We start from the raw sequence: 26,498 nt of genomic DNA, 5'->3' as shown, positions 1-26,498 counted from the left end.
CTTGTTATAAACCTCCCTGTAATATTTAATTTTACAAAAAATAAATAGATATATCCGTCAATGCTTTATTACATGAATTTTAAAAGTATTTGTTTGATTTAGTGAATAAAATCAAATAATATAAATAAGACTTATATAATGTAAATCGCAATGAGTCAGGTCGAGGGTTGGAGTGACGACGTTCGGTGAGATCCTCTCTTGGTTTTATATACAGAAACTATATTAACAGGAACCTATGTGTGCTATGTATGATATCCCTGGTTACTTAAAGCATATATCTATGTGTTTTTATTAAATTAAACAAACTAACTAAAGCGTTCTGTCCAGATAGGATATATATGTGTTATCATCAACGTGTGCCAATAGTCCTGTCATTTCTTCCTGAGCTTCATTTCAATAATAATGTTGATGTTTTGGTAAAATTTAGTTTCGTGCAACCATGGAATCTGAGATTTTAAAACGTGCAATAGATACATCTCATTTTGACACTCATTCTATACACTTCCATCGCAAGTGAATAATAATGAACCTCATAGAACCTGACCTAACCAACCTTATTTTGGTTAACGTTTTACCCTGTAATTCCCTCTTCTTTCATGCCCTGCCCACTACGGTTGATTTATGAACTTAGATACAGTAGAGAAAAAATATAGGTAAATTTGTAGTTTCGACCAACCACGGCTTGAGTTGAGCAATGTGTTTTTCCGATGGCTTAGACAATTTTAAGACACATTTCTTTGACAATTCCCTTGCAAATGACTTAAATATACTGGGGTTTCCAGGGGGGCGGAGCCGTCCGGTTAGGTATTTTAGGTAATTTGTGAGGGAAACGTCATAGAAGAAAAGTGGTAAATTTAGCGTTTAGGACTTTAGGTCATCCAGCGATTTTTAGGATTTTATGTTTTGAAATCAGTTGTTTAGACAATTTTAAGACACTTTTCTTCTATGATATTTTTCCCGTTCATGTTTACTTTCAGAGTAAATCGCAAAAAATAATAAAGGGTTTTGGATGGCCGAAAATCTAAAAAAAACAGTAGTAATTTGCAATAGTAATGGTCAGAATAATCCAAAACCCAACCCAACCCTACACCTTAACTTAGTCAGACTCGGAAGACTCCGAATTGGGGTCTTGAGATCCTCCTTGTCATCCACATGTCGTACTGCCTGGCTGCTTTCTCTGACTGAGGTGGCCGGGGCCTATACCAAGCTGTGATTGGTTGATCCAAAATCATACCCACCAATCAATGTCCAAAGAACAATTGTGCATGTATAATGAGCATAGAAACCAATACACTAACACACAGGAGCTCTCTCAGATGGTGGTAACAATAACAAGGACTTAGAAAAATACAAAGATTTTCCAATAATTTATTGGGATCTTCTCTTAAAGTAATCACAAGCGGGAAAAATGTCATAGAAGAAAAGTATGTTAAGAGATGTTTAAATTCCTGATTTCAAAACTTAAAATCCTAAAAATCTTTGGATGATGTAAACGATAATATTCCTGTAATACCAAGTGTCTGAAAATTGTCTAAACCATTGGAAAAACAAATTGCTCAACTCAAGAGCCATGGTTGAATCTATAAATTGACCAAATTACAGTAGTATAATTAAAATATAAAGCTGTTACCTCTTTTAAAATACTTACTATAGTGAGAAGAACTTCTGTGGAAAAAATTAACACAAAGGTGATATAACAAAGGTACTCAAACTATCCCACCAGGAGTGAACTCGTTGCAATGGTTTTAAATTAAACAAATTTAGATTTTGGCGCGAGATAGGTAAACATTGGTTTGGAAATAGAGTAGTGGATGAGTGGAACAAGTTACCAAACATCACCACTGACTCGAACACGCTGGGTAGCTTCAAATATAGGTTGGACGGATATATGAGCGATAGGGGTTGGGTGTAAACGTGATTGCCCAGCATGGGCCAATAGGCCTGCTGCAGGTTCCTCTGCTGCATTGTATGATTTATCATAGGTAAGAAGAACCAACATAACCTAACCTGATATATATATATTTCTAACATGGATAGGTTAGGATGCTTTCATCATGTCTCTAATGAGTCATAGCTGAGGAGTTACTGGAAGTATTCTTGTGTATGGAATGGTTTTGTAAACATTGAAAATGTCATCATTGGGTAGAAATAAATTATGGCTTAAGATGAAAAATATCACAGCAATTATGTGACAAAAATTGCAAATTTGTGTAATTTTATGGGAATTTATTTATGTAAGAAAGTGTTTATATTCTACATTACAATACAGTACAGTATAGACAAATTTCGTGATCAACTTGTGATACTGTTTCAGAGTATTACCTGTAACCTAACCTTCAAGTGATTTTTTTCTTCAATTACTTCTCATAAATTTTTTGGTTAAATTTCTCAAGATTATTTTTGGTGGTGTGGTTCACAATACTGTATTGAGAAATAAATTTATAACTTAAATATAAATTGTCCAGTAGTGTCATCAACAAAAAGCTTCTACTGGAGCCTCTGTTTGGTTTAAGTCTGACTTTTCTACTCTGCCATTTCTATAAAAGAGTTAGAAATAGCGAATCGAAGAACATGTTGGAAAATAGGGTTCAGTTCCCCAGTGACAAGGAAACACCAATATCATACCCTAAAAACATGAAATCGGTTCAGGAACAACAATTAATCTACCTAAATAATGATAATAGTACTCAACTACTGTAAATTATTTCCTAACACATTAAAAACAGTATAACTTTGGTCCATTACCTTATGGGAGGGCAGTCTGAGCTCACCACAAGAGGGTGAGGAAGTGATGGCTGAGTCACAGTTTTTCGTATTTTCTTCGGTGTAGTACGAGTACAGTAGTGTGAGATTCAGCAGAACGCTTGGACGCCATTACGAAAGGATGGGACAATTACACGAGTATAAAGAGAGATCACTTCACATACAATAAATGGCAGAAGGAAAGACATGGCCTTGTGGGAGATGCATGTCTCCCAAGGTGACTGCCCCAGCAATTTAAATTTTGCTGGGACCCAAATTCGAATAAGCAAGGGAAGCTTTCATAACACAAGAAATAGGTGTTTATATAGGAAATATGTATTAGCGAATTTTTGTACCTCAATTGTTCATATAGCAAGGGATGCTGTAGATTGATACAGTTGATGGATTTATACCGGTTAAGTTTATCAGTTATGAGTAGACCTCGGATGTTCAGGGAAAATACCATGGATGCCTTTTTTTTAAATTTCAGTACCCTGTATAAAATTGTGCATATACAGGTTGACAATCCCTTATTCGAAATTCCGAAAACCTAAAGTTTTTAGTGGAGCAAAACATTTTATTTATTTATTTATTTATTTTTTTTATATAACAGGGACTAGCCCACCCGGGTACGGGTCACTGACCCACATCGGGGCCTGGGGGGCGAAAATGTAATAATAATTCATAGGAAATAAAATTTATAATAAAAAATACACAAAAATAAAATAATAATGATAACAATAAAATAATAATAATAATAATAATAATAATAATAATAATAATAATAATCAAGAAATACAAGAATGGAAAAAAAAGATAAAGTGAGAAACACGACCTAGACCTATGAATTATTATTAGCCCTGTATTATTATTATTATTATTATTACTAGGTATATTATTATTATTATAATAATAATAATGATGATGATAATAATAATAATAATAATAATAATAATAATAATAATAATAATAATAATAATTACATTTTCGCCCCCACAGGCCCCAATGTGGGTCAGTGACCTGTACCCGGGTGGGCTGATTGATCCCTGTTAAAAAAATAAAATAAATAATAAAAAATTCCACTTTTTCTTAGAGAAATGGCAAAGTCTCAATTAGGAAAATTAATAAGAATTAGTTATTTTGCAACAAATTGATTGGTTAACTCATTTATTTTACTAATAGTTTTGCAATATTATACATAATATTTGTATAATTATTTTGTTAGTAAAATACGGTAATTAATGCGTTTTTATGGTTTTACGGTGCCTCTTTTAGCCGTTTGTCTTGCCTATTTGTCTACTTTTTTTTTTACCTTTTAAGATTTTAAGTGCCTAAAGTTTTAGGCTTTACTGTGCTGGTTAGAAATATCATCTCCATTTCAGACTGTGGCTGGAACCATGGGGAAAAAACATAGATTCTATGACAAAGGAAAAAAGCGGAGGCGGGACGATGGAATCTCTGATGAAGAGGAAGGAGCAGAACTGGAAGGTGTCCCACAAGCATCTAAACATAATGTTGAGGTAAATACACTTTTCATCAAATTTGGGATTTTAGTTACGTATTTAACAAGAGAAATTGTTAATGTAAAGGTGAGAGGGCATTTCATCCAGGAATACTGTACAGGCATCCCCCAGGTTACAGAAGGTATGTGTCCTTGACAATTTGTCCGTAACGTGATTCCGTAACGCGGAACCAATTTTCCCATTGACTTCCATTATATAGGGTATTGGAGATGAGTTCCCAAGGAAATGTTTTCGGCAAAAAGACGTAATGCAAGCACATTTATGAATGAAAATATATAGTTTTTTTAACACATACATTGATTATTTTATGATATAATATGATAATAAATTTACAAAATACTTGAATTTAACAAACCACAAATGATGTTGAGTGTCTACATCAGGTGAAGTGGGAGGGAGACGGAGGGGCACTACTGACTCCTGCCTTGCCCTGTACAGTATTGTAGCAACCACCAAGAAATCCACACGAAATAAATTTTATAATTTCTGTGAATTTTTGTTCTAATAGTATTGAAAAAAAAAACTTAAAAATTTACCCAATTTCTGGAAGGGCAAATTTTTGGTTTGTATCCTGAATTTATTGGTCATAATTTACAAAATCCGTAAGAGCGAATTTCCTTAACCGGTGCAGGTATTTACATATGATAAAAACTACCTTTCTGGGGGACCCATGTTACTCAGCCTTAGGACTTAATCTAAAGGTTTTCTACTCTCCACTTACAATAGAATCTCTGGAATTAAGAGTTGCCATTTTATGCAGGGAGTTATTAGGTCATTGCAAAGTGAGTAGTGCATATTTCAACAACCACTTCACTCTGGTCATAAGAGTTTGCATCCAGGGTGTGTCTGTCATTCTCCTCCTACTCCAGTGTAGAGCATAATGTTTTCATCTGTGCAGTGATTAATTAACAACTCAGCCACACAGACATCAGCTAATGTTAAACAGCAGAGGGTGTACTATTCTAGACCCCAAGAATGGCCAGCACAAGAGCCAATTGCCAACTGGCTGAAGGTGTCAAGTTAGGAAAGACAGGCTGAGTTACTATGGCAACTTTAGGTTCTCTCATGACACCAGGCATTAACTCTCCCCATGAAGCAAACAGCCCCTGATGTAAAAAAAAATATCTTGCCAGAAATTTGACCATTGCAACATGAATTAGAAAAACTAATTGTCTTTGAAGAAATGCTTTTACACTAATGATTTCAGTTTATGCTCTTTAGCTACTAGTTGTCGGCTTACCAGTCAGTCAGGCGGTCAACCAATTCTCTGTACAGTATTCCACTGTGGCAAGAACTGGTCATGGTTATTCTAGAGCCAGTACATGCAACCAAGCCTAATGAGTGTACTGTATATGACATAGACGTTTAATCATGTCTTACCATTTATATTTTATATAATCAGTTTTTGTCTTAATTACCTGTTGCTTAAACAGTGGGTTTTATTTTGTATTAATTGATCTTAATATAAGCAGACGACATATTTTGATAATTAAGTGAGGATACAGACTTGGCAGGCAATATACAATTAAGTATTTTTCATTATAACTACAGTACTGTACAGTATATGCTAATGGTTTGGGGGTTGGAATATAGGTGAGCTACATTATTAAGATTTTAGTGTTGGAAATGATTTCATTACATATTAACATTCATTTTGTTCATGAATGTTTGATACAGATGTAGCTTTGTATGTTACATTAATGCAGCTGACAAAACTGACTTCTACAATGTCCATATTTAATGCTTCAAATTTGATTTTCAGGAACGTGGAGATCAGGTGACCCCAAAGGACCAGTATGGAGCCTTTGATTATCGATCACAAATGGAGCTCAGAGAGGACCATGAGACTCGCCCCCTTTGGATAGCCACCAATGGCCACATCTTTCTGGAATCTTTCTCACCTGTTTATAAACACGCTAAAGACTTTCTCATCACCATCGCTGAACCAGTTTGTCGTCCGGAACATGTTCATGAATACAAACTGACTGCGTACTCACTCTATGCAGCAGTAAGTGTTGGTTTACAGACCCATGATATAATAGAATATCTTAAGAGATTATGCAAGACATCCTTACCACCTGGAATCTGTCAGTTTATACAGAGTTGTACATTATCTTATGGGAAAGTTAAGTTGGTCTTGAAGAAAAATCGTTATTATGTTGAGAGTGACTTCCCAGATGTTATTCAGAAGCTCATCAAACACCCAGCCATTCAGGACTGTATGCTGAGTCCGAGTGAAGGAGTAGTGAGCACAGAGAAGGAAAAATCCCAAGCTATAATGTTTACAAGTCATCAGGCTCAGATGGCAGGAGGTTCAGAGGAACAGAAGCCTGATGGGAAGACAGATGGTGATACAGCTAATGGGGAGACCAAGGAAGGGGAAAATGTACCTGAAGACATCACTGATTTTTATGAAAAAATTGATAAAGCTGATGAAGAGGAGGAGGATGATAAAAATCTTAAGACTCTGTCGTTTGAGGTCAATCAAGACAAAATTGAAATTTTGCAGAAAACATGCATTGGGCTAGATTTTCCCTTATTGGCTGAATATGATTTTAAAAATGACACAGTAAATGAGGACATTAAAATTGATCTCAAACCATCTGCAGTGTTACGGCCCTATCAAGAGAAGAGCTTAAGAAAGATGTTTGGAAATGGTCGTGCAAGATCAGGTATCATTGTACTCCCCTGTGGCGCTGGTAAAAGTTTAGTGGGAGTTACAGCCTGTTGTACAGTTAACAAAAAGGCTCTTGTTTTGTGTAATTCTGGCGTTTCAGTTGAGCAATGGAAACAGCAGTTTAAGATGTGGTCCACCGCTACAGATGATATGATTTGCAGGTTCACTTCTGATGCTAAGGACAAGCCTTTCAATGCTGGTATCTTGGTGACAACTTATGCTATGATTTCTCATAACCAGAAACGAGCGTATGAAGCTGAGCAAACCATGAACTGGTTAAAGGAACAGGAATGGGGTATAATGGTTCTAGATGAAGTGCATACCATACCTGCCAAGATGTTTAGGAGAGTTCTAACAATTGTTCAGTCACATTGTAAACTAGGATTAACTGCAACTCTTGTTAGGGAAGATGATAAGATTGCTGACCTCAACTTCTTAATTGGTCCTAAATTGTATGAAGCCAATTGGCTGGAGCTACAAAAAGAGGGATTCATTGCCAAGGTACAGTGTGCTGAGGTATGGTGCCCTATGACCCCTGAGTTTTATAGGGAATATCTCGTGGGGAAAGTATCTGACCAAAAAATCAAGTTGCTCTGTGCAATGAATCCCAACAAATTCAGAACATGTGAATTTCTCATAAAATATCATGAGAATCGCAATGACAAAATCATTGTTTTCATTGATGAAGTTTTTGCATTAATACATTATGCTAAAACTATGCAAAAACCTTACATCTGTGGAAAGACTGGACAGAAAGAGCGGATGACCATCATTCAGAACTTCAAGTTAAATCCTAAAGTTAACACAATCTTCTTCAGTAGAGTGGCAGACACCTCATTTGACATTCCAGAGGCAAATGTCTTGATTGAGATCTCTTCTCAGGGTGGATCTCGTCGTCAAGAAGCTCAGAGGTTAGGTCGTATTCTGAGAGCGAAAAAGGGTGCCATCGCAGAAAATTTCAATGCCTTCTTTTATGCCCTCCTCTCTCAGGACACACGAGAAATGGGTTACTCACGCAAGAGGCAGAGTTTCCTCATCAACCAGGGTTATGCATACCAAGTGATTACTCCAGCCCAGATGGTGGGCATGAACGAGGAACAGCTTCACTATGCCACTCGAGAAGATAAATTACAGCTCATCGAACAAATCCTGGCTGCATCTGATGCAGATTTGTTCGAAGAAGGTGTTACTGGTGAGCGTGGAGTTGGTTCTCAGCGCCGGATGGGCAACATGGGATCTATGTCAGGTGCTGATGACTCTATTTACGGCGAAAGGAGAAAGGGATCAAAGAAAGACCACCAACATTACCTCTTCAAAAAATTCAGGTCATAAACAATAATGGAGTTGTATACTGTATTATTCTTGACACAATCAATATTTTGTATGAAGAAATGCAGGTACACCACTGATTTTTCGGGAACTGATGGTCCGGCACCTCCTTTAGTCCGGACAAAATTACGAAAGGGCACTTAACTTCCCTCCCTCTCTCCCAGCCAGGGTGAGGGTAGTTTTCGGCTTAAATTTGTTATCTTATAAAATGTCACAGACTAAACTTAGCAGAATATAACTTGCAATGCTGGGAAATGCTGGAATCCTTGCACAATAACAAATAATTTGAGTATAAACATCACATAGTTTGCACAAGAGAATTTTTTTGTCCCTTAGTGTAGTGCATTTGAGAACAAAGTGTGTACAGTAATATCTTGCTCAAAATTAAGGCTTTTTCATGTTTAATTTACATTTAACATTTATTTAGATTAAGTTTCTAGCAGTCCATGGTGCTTTAGACACACAGGAGGTGTATAATTAGTGGGTCAGTGGTGTATTGTTGAATTATTATTACGTGACCTTGGTTGGTCCGGCAAAACGGATGATCCGGCAAGGCTTTGGAACCAAGGGTGCCGGAAAATCGGTGGTGTACCTGTACTAAAATTTTCTTTTCACCCTTTTAAGCCTTCTCCTCCTATAATGAAGGACAGTATATGTTAATGTATTTAAATATGATAATTAAATCCAAAAAAAAACAAAATGCTTGTTTTCCAAATGACCTCTGAAGAATTGTGGTTACAGTAGTTGGTCTGTTTCCTTCAGTCAGTTATTATATTGGCCCAATAAATGTTGCATTTTAAGTTGATGTAAAGATGGTTGTATCAAATGCTTTTTTTGTCTTACTTCATAGCATGTTTATTTGACAAGAAAGTTTGTTTTCCTGTACTGATTTATGTAGATACTACTGAAAAAAGTTTTAAGTCAGTTGAGAAACTGTAAATACATTTACATTTTTGCTTTGCCCAAACTTTCAGGTGTAATAAAATAATGAATTTAACAACTGACTGTAATGTGTACAAGAGAAGTTGTTGCTTAGTGATTGGTAAAAAAATATACAGAAGTTGTTTTGAGACCAGTTATCTGCTCTTTATGCTGTACATTTGTGAGAGTGTATGACAACATGTGTCTGCATAGATGTATGTATGTGTGTGTGTGTGGTGTACATCTTTCAAAGTTGAAATATTACATAATAATGTACACTATGAAGAATGAGTACAGTGTACATTATTATGATCAGTTATGGACCACCTTGGCTCTGGTATAAATAAAATAGTTATCTGAAAGCAAAAGTTCTTTACCTACTATGTGTAACAGTGTAAATATAAACACGTGAAATGATTTTATAAAAACTGATGTATTGTAAATAATTTAAACTGGTAAAATTAGTACAGAGAAACTTGAGCATTTTATTAGTTGATTACATCAGAGGTGTCATTTGGATGTTCTAATTTCAACCCTTGAGCATGTTTGATATACAAGTACAGTGCTGTCTTCTGCTCACTGTATTACTTTATACAAGTACAGTATTGTACAGTACTGTTAGAGAGGTGGTTATATTTATCATGTGTGGGACATGTGTAAACTAATTACAGATTTATAAAGAAAGTTTTCTTAACTGTGACTGTCCTTTATTGGTTCCATTTGTAATCATTATTTCCTTCATTCTTTTGTTGTGGAGTAAATACAGCAAATCCTGTTCCAGTGTGATACTCATAAACTTGCTCTAAAAATGCCACTGTCCAATATATTCCCAAAGGCAGGAAATTTTTCCAGGATGAGCCAAATCCATTTACTGGAGTCGATAAATTGGCAAAATGATTTTCTGTAATAATGGAAGGCCTGAACACTTTATCTAAGGTCCAAATATAATCTATAACGATTTTTCTTATTACCAAATTTTATTTTGCATGAAATTTACAGAAAAGTACTGTATAGGAAATATTTGTCTATCAAAGTATATTTTGCATTGGCAAAAAATAAACTAGTATATTTTGCTTTCTAATCAAGAAGTTTTATTATCCTTATACAATAGTACATGAATTATTCCTATCCCATCATTCTAGCCAAAAATGATGGACCACTAACTTATTTCATGTTATATTCTGATGGTTTTGTTTATTTAATATTACCATGTTTGCTGCATCTACCAAATATGTTTACCCGGTACTAGATATGAGTGAATTAAGTCTGAGAAGTTACATAATTAGTGTAGCAAGAAATATGATTATAATACAGGTACTGCATACTGTGCTGTACAGGTTGACAATCCCTTATCCGAAATCCTTGGGACCAGATGCATTTCGGTTTTTGGAATTTTTCGGATTTCAGATTTTTTTTTTTTTTTTTTACAGGGATCAGCCCACCCGGGCACAGCAGGTCACTGACTCACATTGGGGCCTGGGGGCTAAAATATAATAATAATATATAATAATTCATAGGTCTAGATCATGTTTCTCACTTTTGATCTTTTTTTTCATTCTTTTATTTCTTTATTATTATTATTATTTCATTATTACAGTATTATTGTTATTAGTATTAGTATTATTGTAATTCTTATTTTATTTTTGTGTATTTTTTATTAAAAATTTTATTTACTATGAATAGTTATTATTATTACTGTATTATCATTATTATTACTACCTGTATTATTATAATTATTATTACTATTACATTTTCACCCCCCAGGTCCCGATGTGGGTCAGTGACATGTGCCCGGGTGGGCTAATACCCATTAAAAAAAAATAATAAAAATAATTGCTCCACAAATACTTTTTTCGGTTTTCGGAATTTCGGATAAAGAGTTGTCAACCTGTATTATATTTTTGGGTACATATTTGCTGTGAAGTACAAAGGAAATTTGTTTTATTCCCCAAGAAACTAACAAAGTCTTTACCCCCACATACACTAATACTACCACACTCACTAGTACTACCCCACACCACGGCTGTGCACAGGATCTGTCAGATGGAGGTCTGAGAGTGCAAAAAGGGTGCCATCCCTTGAGGGAGGAGGTGAGATTAGCAAGCGCTTTACAGCTGGAGTGTCCGGGAAATTCTTTTGAAATTTGAGTTCCTAAATGGGGTGATCTGCCTCTTTTTTTTTGTTCATGGTTAATGGACACCCTACCCTCCTGTTACAAGGGGTCACAGCTCAAGATTGAAGAAGCCGCAGGTCCAGAAAACTGAAAGGGCAATCTTTTTCGGAGTGAGAGTTGTGAATTCTTGGAACAATCTGCCAGAAAGTGTTGTGCCGGCACCGAGTGTGAGCTCTTTCAAGACCAGACTTGACCAACACTGGAGCAGGTTCAGGTACATTCAGGAGCCGGTGCATGCCCAGTACTTGCCAACAGTTCGTAACAGAGACGTGACTGATCGCCTAAGTGGCTAACGAGCCGATCAGTGGTGAAGAGGATAAAAGAAAAGAAAAAGTAACATAGCCAGTCCAGCATAGTTGTTCATGGATAATGGTAGCCTCGATGCTCCTACAGTTGGTGTCAGCGAGAATACTGGCATTTGTTCTCTTGTCTTCCCGCCGAACTCAAGAGGATGGAACGTAGACTAAGTTGGTGGAAGTTTTCAAGCGCCTTGAGGTGCCTCCTGTATGTGACCCATGTCTCGCTACCATATAGCAGGGTGAGGAGGACCACTGCTCGATACACATTCAATTTTTGTAGATAATTACAGCTGAAGACATGGGTATGGAGTCTGCCAAAGGCCTGAGATGCACATCTGATCCGATGTTGAATCTCTTCATCGATGTCTGCAGTGGTGTACAGGTGGGAGACGAGATACCGAAAGTAGGTAAAGTTAGAGAGGGTAGTACCGTTAAGCTGCATGGATGGTGGTGTGGCTGAACCAGGGGCAGCTGGAAGAGAATTTGAGTCTTACGTACATTCACCTCAAGGCCGAAGCGTGCATAAGCATCTGCGTAGGTGTTCAGGATCTCCTGTAGGTAGTGTTCAGTGTGAGCGACAAGGGTGAGGTCGTCTGCATACCGAAGTTCAGTAATGGAAGTTGCCGACACCTTTGTTCCTGCCTGGAGTTGTCTTATGTTGAAAAGATCTTTCATCCCGTAGACGATGTCCACCCAGCCGGTTAAATTGGCACTGGTATGAGTAAGGAAGGCAGCCAAGAAAATGGAAAAGAGTTGGTGCCAGTACACATCCTTGTTTAACCCCTGTTTGGATGGGGAAGAACTCCGACTTATACTACCACACACACACACACACACACACACAAATACTACCACGCACACACAAATGCTACCACACACACACACACTAATACTACCCCCACACCAGTGCCGGATTTAGACCTGTGGAGGCCCATGGGCAGCCTCTTTGTGGAGGGTGGGGTGGCGAGTGAAGCGAGCCTAAATATGTGGGAGTTCCGGGGGGCGCTGTAAGCCCCCTGGGAAAATTTTGAAATTTGAACACTTCTTTGGGGAATTTTGAAGCCATTTGCAGTTATATTGAGGGAATTAGAACACAGCACCCTGATGGCATTCGTAATGGAAGTGATAATAAAAAAAATATTTTATTTTTTTTTTAATCTCAATTTCGTTATTCCATGTAGTTAATTTTTAATCAATATATGTTTGTGGAATTCTAAATATATTATTAACAACACAAACAATAGCATTCATTAAAAATATACGGTTCATAGGAAAACCAGGTATTCATGAATTTCAAGGAGTAGCTAGCCTAATTTCTATCACGCTTCTTGCTGAATATAGTTTTTACGTGATGGAATAGATAAACATGAATTTTAAGGAATGAAAATAAAAATAATCCAAATGAATAAACAAATAAATAAAATATTATAATATGTGGAGGCCCCCAGATTGTATGTAATAAGTCATTTTTGTTTAATTTATATTTTCAGCCTTCGGGCTGCTGAACTTTTTCAATAAACCGTTAATTATAATTATAATAATTATTATTATTACTACAAGTAATAGTACCACACACGTATAATCTTGCCAAGTGATCTGCATGAGTGACTATAAATATATTGATAGATTGAAGATTAATTGTTAACTGTCAGCAAAGATAAGAATAAGGCACTTCCTTTATGCGGCAGACAATGATGCAGCCCTGCTGAATATAATAAATGTGACGTCACTCCTGATACAAGATAATATATCACATCATTGGTTTACTCACATAAGATAAATATTGCTGACAACACTTCGGATATTGGTGTCAGAATATTGTACTGTGTTGGAAAAAGTATAAATACAAGTAGCACACACACACACACACACACACATATATATATATATATGTATGTATATATATATATATATATATATATATATATATATATATATATATATATATATATATATATATATATATTTCTATGTCCACAATGAAAACGTGGATAAGATAAATTGATAAAATCACGGGAAAATGGAAACAACGGATTACCTTAGCTTTCGTCTTTATTCAGATGTCTCTGAAAGAATTGAATAAAGACGAAAGACATATATATATATATATATATATATATATATATATATATATATATATATATATATATATATATATATATATATATATATATATATATATATATATATATATATATATATATATATATATATATATATATATAGAGAGAGAGAGAGAGAGAGAGAGAGAGAGAGAGAGAGAGCAAAAATAACGACATGTCTTAGACCATTGTACTTTGAAGGTTAAAAAATAACATTCGTCTCATATGAAAACTTTTGTTTTGGAGAGCATGTTTGAATATACATTACAATACTGTACAGTACAGTACAATACAGTACACATCTGCTTATAGTTCACTGTAGGGCTGGATAGCAGTATAGTAACCGAGAGAATTATAAAGTTAGTGAATAATTAACTGTGAGCTGCTCCAAGTTAATCATGAAGTTTTAAACTTAGTAACAAGGTATTGTGGCGGCGAGACCCCTCACTCTCACCCTGTCACGTAGCAGGGGAGTAGCATATGACCTGGAGGCTTAGCTGAGGGTTTATACCAACACAGTACCTAACCCTGAGAGATTGGAGCGCCTGAAATTGCCTAGCTTATACTACAGGCGAGCAAGGAGTGACCTAATAGAGGTGTATAAGCATCTCAAGGTGCACTACTCAGTCGAGTGTCCTACTTGGAGCTGGCGGACGCTCGCCCCACAAGGGGTCACGCTCAAGATTGAAGAAGCCGCAAGTCCAGAAAAATGTGAGGGCAAACTTTTTCGGAGTGAGGGTTGTGAACTCTTGGAACAATCTACCAGAGAGTGTTGTGACGGCACCGAGTGAGTCCTTTCAAGACCAGACTTGACCAACACTGGAGCAGGTTCAGGTACATTCAGGAGCCGGTGCATGCCCAGTACTTGCCAACAGTGCGTGACAGAGACGTGACCGATCGCCCAAGCGGCTAAGAGGTGAAGAGGATAAAAGAAAAGGAAAAGTAATCAGAGACGTGACCGATCGCTTAAGCGACTATGAGCCGATCTTTTGGTGAAGAGGATAAAAGAAAAGGAAAAGTAATCAGAGACGTGACCGATCGCCAAGCGGCTAACGAGCCGATCTTTTGGTGAAGAGGATAAAAGAAAAGGAAAAGTAATCAGAGACGTGACCGATCGCCAAGCGGCTAACGAGCCGATCAGTGATTGGTGAGCGAGGATAAAAGAAAAGGAAAAGTAATCAGAGACGTGACCGATCGTCCAGGCGGCTAACGAGCCGATTTTTGGTGAAGAGGATAAAAGAAAAGGAAAAGTAATCAGAGACGTGACCGATCGCCAAGTGGCTAACGAGCCGATCTTTTGGTGAAGAGGATAAAGAAAAGGAAAAGTAATCAGAGACGTGACCGATCGCCCAAGCGGCTAACGAGCCGATTGGTGAAGAGGATAAAAAGGAAAGTAATCAGAGACGTGACCGATCGCCCAAGCGGCTAAGAGGTGAAGAGGATAAAAGTAAAAGTAAATAAAAAGATATGGATGAGTGAAGGTCATACCTTCTATTGGAATTGCAAATTATTAATTTGACATGGTGATATAGGACTATTAGGTTGTTCTCTGGTATCTTCTTGAAAATATTACACATCTATACTGTTCGTCATCTGGGACCCGGGATAATGTGTGTGTGTGTGTGTGCGTGTGTGTGCGTGTGTTATTGTTGTTGTTGAGATGTAGAGAAGAGAACCATTGGGTCTGAAGATGCAAGACGGTGTAGGAGGAAGGTAAAGTTAGAAAGTGGGAAATAAAGCAGGAGATTTGATAGCAGGTGGGCTATCCACCTTGCATGGTGTGTGTGTGGTATGTAAGTAATGTCTAAAGTGATGACGCCTGGCTTGCCTTCATCCATTCATGCATCGTATATCTACATTGTATACACGCATGTCTATAAACATGCTGAATCCATATCATATTGTATAATGATTGTACTGTACTGAATATCTATCTACCTATCTATCTACCGAGTTGTTGCTGAAGCACTTAAGTTGAGGATTACTGAGGGAGTTCAGACGAGGTTGCATAATTGTATGTTAATCACCAACATTATAATGGTACGCGTGTGTGTGTGTGTGTGTGTGTGTGTATGTGTGTACAGTTAAGATGGACTTAACTTTGCCTTAGACTGTGACTGTATAATATGCTGACAGGTAGTGACTGAACTGACGGTCATATTAGCGGGACATTGTTACTGTACTGTGTGTGTCTACGTCAGGCATTTAGGGAAGTTTCATAAAATAAAATTCAGTATTTTCTTATTGTTTCTCATCTGTTTCTTAATGTTGTGAAAATTAAATTTCCAGGGGATGGTGTGACAGCCCCTATGGTCACTGCCAAGTACCGGACAATAAAGGAAAAATATTTATTTCTACCTCATTGAAATTCGTTCTTTAAAGTTTCTCCCCCACAGGGCCCTCGTCACGCCTCGCTAACATCCATCTCTCCAGACTCTCGCAGGCTCCCCAAAAAACATTTAATTACCTCCACCAGTATCATCCTGCAGGCCGGGGATAAAACACAGGCACACAAAGTTCTGTACTAAGTGAGATAAACAGTTCACTGTTATAAATATCTTACTTTATATATAACTTTTGGCAGAAAGGTAAAGTCAAATGAATATTGTCAACTTATTAACGAAATGATTATACGTTTCCTTAATGAAATATGATAAAGTAAAGCATTAAATTATCTTAACTGATGATGTAGTATGCAAATGTTGTTTTTATGTTCCAGAGTTACGAACCAACAAAGAGTTAATAGCCGGTAGTATATTTGGTTATGTAAACAGTGATCATTAAACGTGGTTTATATCAGTGGCCGTAATGGTGATGGTATGTGAGGTAGTTCATCTAATATTCTTCTTCAAATATAGAAATTTTCAAGTTTCAAACGACTCTTATTTAGTTAGATTGTGATATAGTCAAGATTTATTTTGAACATTGTGTCCATGCTGGTTCTCACTTCCACAGTTACTATAAATTCAATATGACGTGTGGCTATTTAGTGTAGATTAAAGAAAGAAAGGTAAAATACATGCGAACATTTACTCTAAAAAACGCGTAGCTATTGAAGTTAGTTAAGGTTCAATTTTTGGGGGTAAGAACATGCGGTGAGTAATTATGCTCTTATAAAATTAATGAAGTACTGACCAAAGATAACTGTGAATGAGTTGGATCAAGTCTCTGGAGGTTCACACTAACTCTGATAAACCCTTGATGTTAAGGCATTTTACAGCGGACATGTGAACTATAGAGAACATCATCTTAATCTCTCATCTGATGTGTCATCTAAGAGGAGACCAAACTTTAAGTGGAGGCATTTTCATGTTCTAAAAGTATCGGGAGGTCTTCGAGTCAATCTTGACCTCAAATACTTCAATCACATTTTCACAGACACAAACCTCAAGATAACAACCATTTAGAAAGTGTGATTGAGTTTTAGAGAGGCTCTTTAGCCTACATAAAGAGATTCTGAGTCTCTTTGGCGGGTATGAACCGGATCGCTCAAAGGACGGTTCGCACTGAAGCATATATTTAGGCAGTCATATCTCCAGGAAACTCCGTGGTTTGAGCTCAAGCGGGACACTAGAAGAGTTAGTTTGTCTTTTGAATAAGAAAGCTTAGTTAGTTGTTTAAAAAGGGTAAACATTCTCTCTTATCACCGAGAGAGCATCTTGTTGATAGTGGAAGAGAGTTACATGTTAGTTAGTCTTTGGGATTCCAGTGGTGGAGTTAGGTAATCTATCTGTACTGAGTTATTTCGACGCCACATCAGTTCTAAAGGCAAGATGTAGACACGAATTGTCTTTAAAAGGATGGAAGAGGCGGTTGTCTTCGCAAGTCCACCGGACGTGTCCCAGGCAAGACTTGTTTGGCTGGAAACGTTAAATCAAGGACAGGGTTTCCATTCTTAGGGAAATCTTTAAATTACATCCTTACTTAACAGCCCGAGTCCTGAGCCCTGCTGTCCGGGAAGAGATAAGAGGCGACTTGCCACCAAGCGGTAGTCACTCCGGGAATTACACCATCATAACACTGAGCTACACTTACTGAACTTTCTCACCGGGAAAGTTTATCTCCACCACATCCTCTCTGACCGACAGGGAAGGCACAATTGACTTACTCAAACATTTTCCTTGGACGAGCCCGAGTACCGTGGATAAGCTGTCTAAGAGGGAAAAAAAAGTCAAACTGAATTGCCTAATGTGAACTCGGTGTGCATTCCAAGGTCTCCACCCCGGGAACTGAAAACTGACCGAACCGACGTAACAAGCTGCTCTTGTTTAAACCCCTTTCTGGGGAAAGATTTTAAGCACGAGTGTAAATAGTTCATGCTAAAAGCAAGATAAACACTCCAACACTACCCTTCTAGTTCACTAACACAGCGCTGAGCCCGGTACAACAGGTGTTACACTTGAGAAAGGTAAATATCGTACATAATGATACAAACAGGACGAAACACTATCAACTAGGCGTTGATAAACATAGTTGACACAGTACAGCCAAAATATATAGAATGTCTTAACGTAACTCAGAAGGATGCACATAATTACTCACAATAGAACTTGTCTCTTATATTAGGTTTACAGTGTTTAACTATGACATTTCATCACCGCCACTCATTACGGTCGAATTGCAAGTGAAGAGAGCATATAACTCGTCAGGACGTAACGAGATTAGTGTGAAGGACTTAAGGACATGCCCCCATTCATTCCTCCCTGGGGTCCATGAACAGGGTTGACAGTCCCTGTAGTCGTCCTCAGTGTCTCTCTCCGGCGGGTGCCATGGTCCAACACTGTATAAGGGGGCGTCGCTCAGTTTCTATGACCTGCCTCGTCTATAGCTATACACCCATTTACTCTCATAGAAAGATCCAACTCGCTTGAGTCAGCTAAAAGACCCACTGAAAGGTTCCTTTTTGCTCTGATGCAGAATATGAATGAGAAACAATATCCTCCCCAAAAGAAAATATCATAAAAAGTTTAGTTTATTCCTGAGGTGGTAACACAGTGCACTACCAACCATCACCCACGGTAAAACTTTCTGTAATTCAATTTCAGATCGCACCAGGGAAATTCTCTCACTCCAGAGCAGACCCCGGCGTCTGGTAGAACAAAGACTATATTGTGAATCGTCTTCTGGGAAATAGACTCATCGCCGGACCGATACCGTATGGCGAAGCTTCCCATGCACCGACACTTCACTCCATCTCAAACTGGATCGTTAGTGAATGTGAACAACTCTTGCAAAACGAATTAAATCGCCTTAGATACTCGTCTTACCCTGACTGTGAGAACAATCCACTAACTCTCCCTAAGTGCTACAAAATCGAAGCAAAAGCACTTAGCTCTCTTTTTATAGACACGATGTTGGGCAGACCCTCGACTTCGCCGTGCTAGGAAACGGCTGGGAGTAAAAGTTTGGTCCTGTCGTGTGACAGTATGTAACATGACAGGTTGAGTATGCTGCCAGTGTCACGTCACAGGTTGAGTATGCTGCCAGTGTCACGTCACAGGTTGAGTATGCTGCCAGTGTCACGTCGCAGGTTGAGTATGCTGCCAATGTCACGTCGCAGGTTGAGTATGCTGCCAGTGTCACGTCACAGGTTGAGTATGCTGCCAGTGTCGCGTCGCAGGTTGAGTATGCTGCCAGTGTCACGTCGCAGGTTGAGTATGCTGCCAGTGTCACGTCACATCTCATTATCCTCCGGCTTTTAATAGTAATTTTTATTTCCAATTATTCCCGCTTGAGGGCCATGGAGTAGTATAACGGGGTAGTGACCATAGTGTTATTAGGTAATATCAGCCTGAACAGTCGAGAGTATTGACCCAGTACGCTTTTCTGGATATTATAAGAGTCGCTTAAGACAGGTCATAAAATATGTTAGGTAGATGGGGCAAAATTTACGACGCAGCGTCAACAACAGCTGTGACACACGACCGACCGTTAACGATAAAAACTCCTTCATTGATTTACAGTTTAATAAAGAGTTGTATCATTCCTGAATTTATACACCTGTACCTGTAACCAGCACTAGAAATCTGCACTTGTATCTGTACCAGAATCCGCGTAATTGCTTCTGAATTAATAAGTTGAAATGAAGAGAAATGAACCACCCCCCCGGACCCTGGTTGTCATAAAATACGGCTTCAGGGCCAGGCAGTGAGGATCAACTCGTATGTTCGTGATGTTTATGAAGAAAATCTGGCTCGAGGAAACAACAACATATCATGGACTCAGAAAACTTAAATGATTTTTAGCGTCACTGTGACAATAATGGAACTTACGATAAATCTATTTTTACGTAGATAAGCGAAAACGAGTTGATAATAATTTATGTCCGGTTTATTGTTGAAGTTTGAACCAATAATGTACCTAACACAGTTTGTACGATTTTACAAGCACCTAAGTGAGGGTGGTGAGCTGAGAAGAAAAACAACCTCAGCCTGTGACTGTTTCTCCGTGGTGGTGTAGATTAAGTAAGGTTAGTTTACGTTAGGTTAAGATTAGGTTAGGTTAGGGTAAGGTTAGGTTAGGTTAGGCTAGGTGGCCAGGAACACGTAGAGGTTAAAGGTCATTGACTTCAAAGGTAAACATTTATGCATTTATGTGAATTCAACTCAAATTTCCTCTCATTATCTCTCTATGTCTCTCATTCTCTCTTATTGTCTTTCTTTCTTTCTTTCTTTCTCTGTCTGTCTTTATCTCTCTTTTTCTGTATCTTTATTTCTCTCTCTTTTCTGTATGTCTCTCTACCTATCTGTTTGTCTCTCTCTCTCTCTCTTTATCTCTATGTCTGTCTATCTATCTCTCGTGCTCGCTCAGTTCCAGCATCACACACGACCAATGTTATCCCAGTGGCCTCCCCCAAACACCGCTTCACATCCTAAATCACCTCCAGTTTTTAGATCAACACCGACTGCAGTTTAATGTTGAAGAAACAATCATTCTGAAATTCCATAGTCACCCCATTTTTCTAAGTAGGTTTTTAAAAGGTTGAAGAATTATATACAGTATTTCTATATTATATTTCTGTTCTCACGGTATTCAAAGGTTCTATATTAATTTCTATAGAAGATTTGAGGCAAAATAGTGACGACGATAAAGTAAAGTAGAAGAGGTATACAGTTCTCTATTGTGTTCTCACCCGTGTTAATTAAATAGCTGCCTGCAAAGCTTCCGTGACGCCTGCTGGACCACCACTCCACGACCCCCTGACGGAGACACGATGATCCTCCCCATACTGGCCAGATATTATGTAAATAATATTGATTATGTGTTAAAGGAATATCCTTCCTTCCTTAGGCTTTAGTAAGCCCCTTTATAATATTTATACTGTATATACTTGTCACACTTGCCAGATGCTTCTGGTGTCATTGTACAGGGGTACCTAGTGACAGCACTAGGATCCCGCTTCCTTTATCAAGGAATAAACAATTGAAATTAAAAAAAAAAATTGAATTGCCTCTCACCTGTCCCGGGATGTAGGATTCTGAAACAAAGACGAATATCACTGATTAATACTGTAAATATGTGTTAAGATAATACTGTTGCAATGTAATAATCAAGATAATAAGACCAAACACACACACACACACACACACACACACACACAAACACACACACACACACACACACACACACACACACACACACACACACACAAACACACACACACACACACACACACACACACACACACACACATCACACACAACACACACACACACACACACACACACACACACACACACACACACACACACACACACACACACACACACACACACAAACAACACACACACACACACACACACACACACACACACACACACACACACACAAACCTGAACACACACACACACAAACACACACACACCATAAGACCACTAATAGGACAAAACTATAAAACAAGAGAAACTGTTAAACTTCAAGCATTCTAAAAGAGTAAACCGCACACAACACCATCACACTTTAAAGTTTGTTATATCTGACTCAACAACCAACACACATACCTGTACTTAGTTAAGAGGAGTAACTCAACCAGAGTTAAATATTTTGTCAATAGACTGTCACACAAATACTTAACAGGATCACTCCTGCTTAACGACCACGGGACGGTCGTTATATGAGTAGTGTCTTCGTTTACCGTCTTCCTCTATAATAAACGTAAGAGTAGCAGAGGTTATCTAATTTTTTAATACATATGTTCTTCTATCGGACCAAAAGTTACCAATTATGAGTTTATGAGATAAAGGTGTGAGGTGTAAGGTTATAATATTTATAAGGAATTCGACAAATTTAAGTAAAAAAATTGTAAAACATGTCCTTAAATAGCACAGATACTGTACGCACTAACTTAACCTTTTTACATGCATTAAAAAAGTTAACTCAAAATATACCACAAAGAATTTTTTATATTTTTTTTTCTACCATAAATTAGTGGAAGAATTGGAAAATATAGCAATTTATGGTAAACTTTTCCACTCGAGTAAGTTACGGGAAAGTTATTTGGTCTGACCCTATTGAATATTTTACCCAGGAGAGAGAGAGAGAGAGAGAGAGAGAGAGAGAGAGAGAGAGAGAGACCTTAAGGCTTAAGGTCTCAGCCACACAGTCGTACGCCCAAGGGTGTGAAATATATCACAGTTTAGTCACACAGTTTACACAGGGACGATCATCTCGATATATTGTCCTGGGAGGTTGATAGATCGACCTCTGCTGCTGCTGGTGTTATGTACAGTCTCGTTCAAGATTCTTCGAACACTGCTGGCAACTCAAGGCCGTTTGTTTACTATAGTACGTAGTAAAAATTATGACTAAATGTAAAAGTGATCGGCGATTGGTTACTTAGTTCCCCGTTGCTTAATTTAATGGTAGGGCTTTGTTGTTTTGTATTATACTACGTACTATAGTTAACAAACGGCCTTGAGTTGCCAGTTATGTTGGAAGAACCTTGAACGAGACTGTACAGTACATGGTGTGTGTCTCCGCTGAGTCTCCCTGTATGTGTGTTTATGCATGTGTGTGTTTATGTGTGTTATGCATGTGTGTGTTTATGTGTGTTATTCATGTGTGTGTTTATGTGTGTTATGCATGTGTGTGTTTATGTGTGTTATGCATGTGTGTGTTTATGTGTGTTATGCATGTGTGTGTTTATGTGTGTTATGCATGTGTGTGTTTATGTGTGTTATGGTGTGTGTGTTATGTGTGTTATGCATGTGTGTGCTATGTGTTGGTGCATGTGTGTGTTTATGTGTGTTATGCATGTGTGTGTTTATGTGTACAGTATGTGTGTTTATGTGTGTTATACATGTGTGTGTTTATGTGTGTTATGCATGTGTGTGTTTATGTGTGTTATGCATGTGTGTGTTTATGTGTTATGCATGTGTGTGTTTATGTGTGTTATGCATGTGTGTGTTTATGTGTGTTATGCATGTGTGTGTTTATGTGTGTTATGCATGTGTGTGTTTATGTTTTATGTGTATTTTAGGTTCCTTATTTATGTTTTGTATTTCATGTGCGTGTTTTACGTTTCTTCGTGAGCGTAAATGTGTTGTGTGTGTAAGTATGTGCCTTGTGTGTGTATATTTATTTTTTGCTCTATATATCAGGGTGGCTGAGGCTGGGGTAAACCTGGAAATATCAAGGAATCTAACAATAACGATAAAAAGAAAAACTTGGATATTTGTGTAAATTTGTACTAAAAAATATATACTGTATATAATATTTCATTAGCCCAATATATATGGATCCTCGTGTTTCGAAGCAGGATTTGGTAAAACGTTACTCTGACCACCTACGTGATACGGGTAGTCCCCATAAGAGGTTCAAGCGCCATAAGCTCGTTGAACAGGCTTTGTGTGAAATATAAGAGTCTGGGTATGTTTATAGTATCCTGGTGGTCCAGAGTTAGCGTTCTCCGGTCACAGTCATGAGCTCGTGGGCCGTGGGTTCGAATCCTGGCAGGGTGAGGTGTATATAATATATAGTCCCGCGTTCGAATCTCTGTTACTCGGGTGAAAATTTCCTATGTTTATATATCTTCAAGTGTCTCGCCACACACACAAGCACAATCCTTTAAAATTTCGGTTTCTAAATAATCTAGGTTACGGTAAACAGCACTTCTTGGTTAAACAGAAACAACAATACCTGGAAATTCATGGAAATATTTAATTATCTCAGTAAATGTCAGTGAAGAAACTTTGTGCTGTATGACATAGTTTTCCCCCTAACGCGGCGCCGCGCCATCCAGCATCGTGTGAGAGAAGAGAATTATCGTTTAGTTTCGTTTAGTGATCATGTTTCAAGGTCTTTTAAGTCTCATTTGTCATCGTTCGGTTTCATTTAGGTATTATTTATTAAGTTCATGAGTTTTAAGTTTCGTTTAAGTAATAAAAGTTTCATTAAATAAAATAATTATTTCAGTAAGTTTCGTCCAGTTATCAAAAGTTTCATTAAATATAAGTCTTTCAGTGAGTTTCAAAGAAGTATTAAAAGTTTCATCAAATTGAAATTTATCAATAAATATCGTTCAGGTATTCACAGTTTCAGGGTTAGTTTCACAGGTGAGAAGTTTGTTAGCAAGTGTTACCCAGGCATTACGTTGCAGGTAAAACACAAGTGTTAAATTTCAGATAAAACGCAGGTGTTGTATTACTGGCAAAACAAAGACTGTTGAATACTGGACGCTGCTGCTGGAAGGTTCGGGTGACACGGAAAATTTATCTAGCGAAAAATTGTGTGTAGTGGAGGCAGGCGTGTGGTGCGGGGTGGGGTGTGTGTGTCGTCTGTCTGTCTGTCTCGTCTACACCACCTCTCTCTCTCTCTCTCTCTCTCTCTCTCTCTCTCTCTCTCTCTCTCTCACTACTTTTTCTCGTCCTATCTCTCATCTACATCTTTCTCATCCTATTTCTCATCTCTCTCTCTCTCTCTCTCTTCCTCCTTATCATCATTTATTTTCTCTCTCTCTACTTTCTCTCATCCTATCTCTCACTGTCTTTATTCTTCTCTCTTTCTCTTTTTATCACCATTTTCTCTCTCACTCTACTTTCTCTCCTCCTATTTCTCATCTTCCTTTATCTCTTTCTCTCATATTATTCCTCATGTACACCCGATCTCTCTCTCTCTCTCTCTGTATCCATGTTTTCTGTTATTAATTAAAAGAAGGAATATATCTTTGTTCTACCTTGCCTGATTAATAATACGTTCATTCAGTTCGTTGATAAGGAAAATTGATTAAGTAATTCGTATGATAACAGGAAGGGTGTTTAACGCGGAGCATGATAGCATAGTGCATGATAACTCGTATGATAGCATAGTGCATGATAACTCGTATGATAGCATAGTGCATGATAACTCGTATGATAGCATAGTGCATGATAACTCGTATGATAGCATAGTGCATGATAACTCGTATGATAGATTAGTGTATGATAACACGTATGATAACATAATATAAAAGCCTCTTATGAGTTCCATGGGTCAAAAATATATTCCCCCAAAATACACAGCTGACTTTTCATAATTATTATTTCTCTTGTACTCATCTCGTTGTGTGTGTGTGTGTGTGTGTGTGTGTGTGTGTGTGTGTGTGTGTGTGTGTGTGTGTCTCTCTCGATGTGTATGCACGTATCTGTCTGTCTGTCTGTCTATATGTCTGTCTGTCTATATGTCTGTCTGTCTCTTTCTAAGTATAACCCACATGTCTTAATAAACTCACTAAACTGAACATGCTGTCAACTCCCAAGATATATGAGTCGAACTGAGCAATTAGAGAGAGAGAGAGAGAGAGAGAGAGAGAGAGACGCAACCCAACTCAACAAAAAAAAAAAAATTAAGTGTGGCTTTCTAACTGTTATTTACCGCGGGACAGTTTAGTGCACCAGTTAGTCAAGACTGTGTGGTGGTGTTTGTTAATTAAAGAGAAGAATAATTATCCTCCTCTCAAGTCCAAGATGAGTGTGGTGGTGGTGGTGGTGGTGATTTACCGCTTCTGTCTGTGTGGTAGGTGGGTGAGTCATTTACAATTACTGACTCACTGACTTGACTGACCTACTGACTGATTGACTGACTGATTGATTGACTGACTGACTAATTGACTGACTGACCTACTGAATAACTGGTTGACTGATTGACTAGTTGACTGACTGATTGACTGACCTACTGACTTGACTGATTGACTTACCTACTGGCTTAATGCTTGATTGACTGACCTACTGACTGACTAACTAATTAATTGACTGACTGACTGACTAACTAACTAACAATGACTGACCTCCTTCGGGTTTATAATTTTTTGGGTGATCCATATTTGGTTTGAGAGAGAGAGAGAGAGAGAGAGAGAGAGAGAGAGAGAGAGAGAGAGAGAGAGAGAGAGAGAGAGACCATACAACACGTTCACTTTACTACTTTATTTTCTCAAATTCTAAATATTACTAAAGTTAATAAAAAAAAGTGTATAAAATCCTCTTTAAAATGCAAATATATTTTCTGGAAGGAAGGGACGACATCTTTGTTTTTTGTTTCGTTTATATTTATAGATGTTTATATATGGTGCTGAACAAATGACTATCGTTATTCTTGAACTATAAGGGATGGTGAAGGTATAACGGCATCCAGTTTTATACTCTAGATCGAGTTTATATAGGATCGTGTGTGTGTGTGTGTGTGCGTGTGTGAAAGGTAAATATCCTACACATTATCTAAAAGCATTCTGGACAGATGAGCCAACACCACCATCACCAT

The 26,498-nt window shown here is 37.7% G+C and overlaps 1 protein-coding gene across 1 annotated transcript; it reads left to right on the top strand.

Moving 5' to 3' along the window:
• Nucleotides 1-142: 142 nt before the first annotated feature.
• LOC121861506 (general transcription and DNA repair factor IIH helicase subunit XPB-like) lies at nt 143-10,273 on the top strand. Its single transcript, XM_042359302.1, has 3 exons — nt 143-185; nt 4,125-4,262; nt 6,028-10,273. The coding sequence occupies exons 2-3, from the start codon at nt 4,140-4,142 to the stop codon at nt 8,272-8,274; spliced, it is 2,370 nt and encodes a 789-aa protein (XP_042215236.1). The 5' UTR covers nt 143-185; nt 4,125-4,139; the 3' UTR covers nt 8,275-10,273.
• Nucleotides 10,274-26,498: the final 16,225 nt, after the last annotated feature.

The sequence above is a fragment of the Homarus americanus genome, unplaced genomic scaffold (genome assembly GCF_018991925.1).
Source record: "Homarus americanus isolate GMGI-L3 unplaced genomic scaffold, GMGI_Hamer_2.0 scaffold24260, whole genome shotgun sequence".
Taxonomy (NCBI): Eukaryota; Metazoa; Arthropoda; class Malacostraca; order Decapoda; family Nephropidae; genus Homarus; species Homarus americanus.
This window is presented reverse-complemented; position numbering and strand designations above follow the sequence as displayed.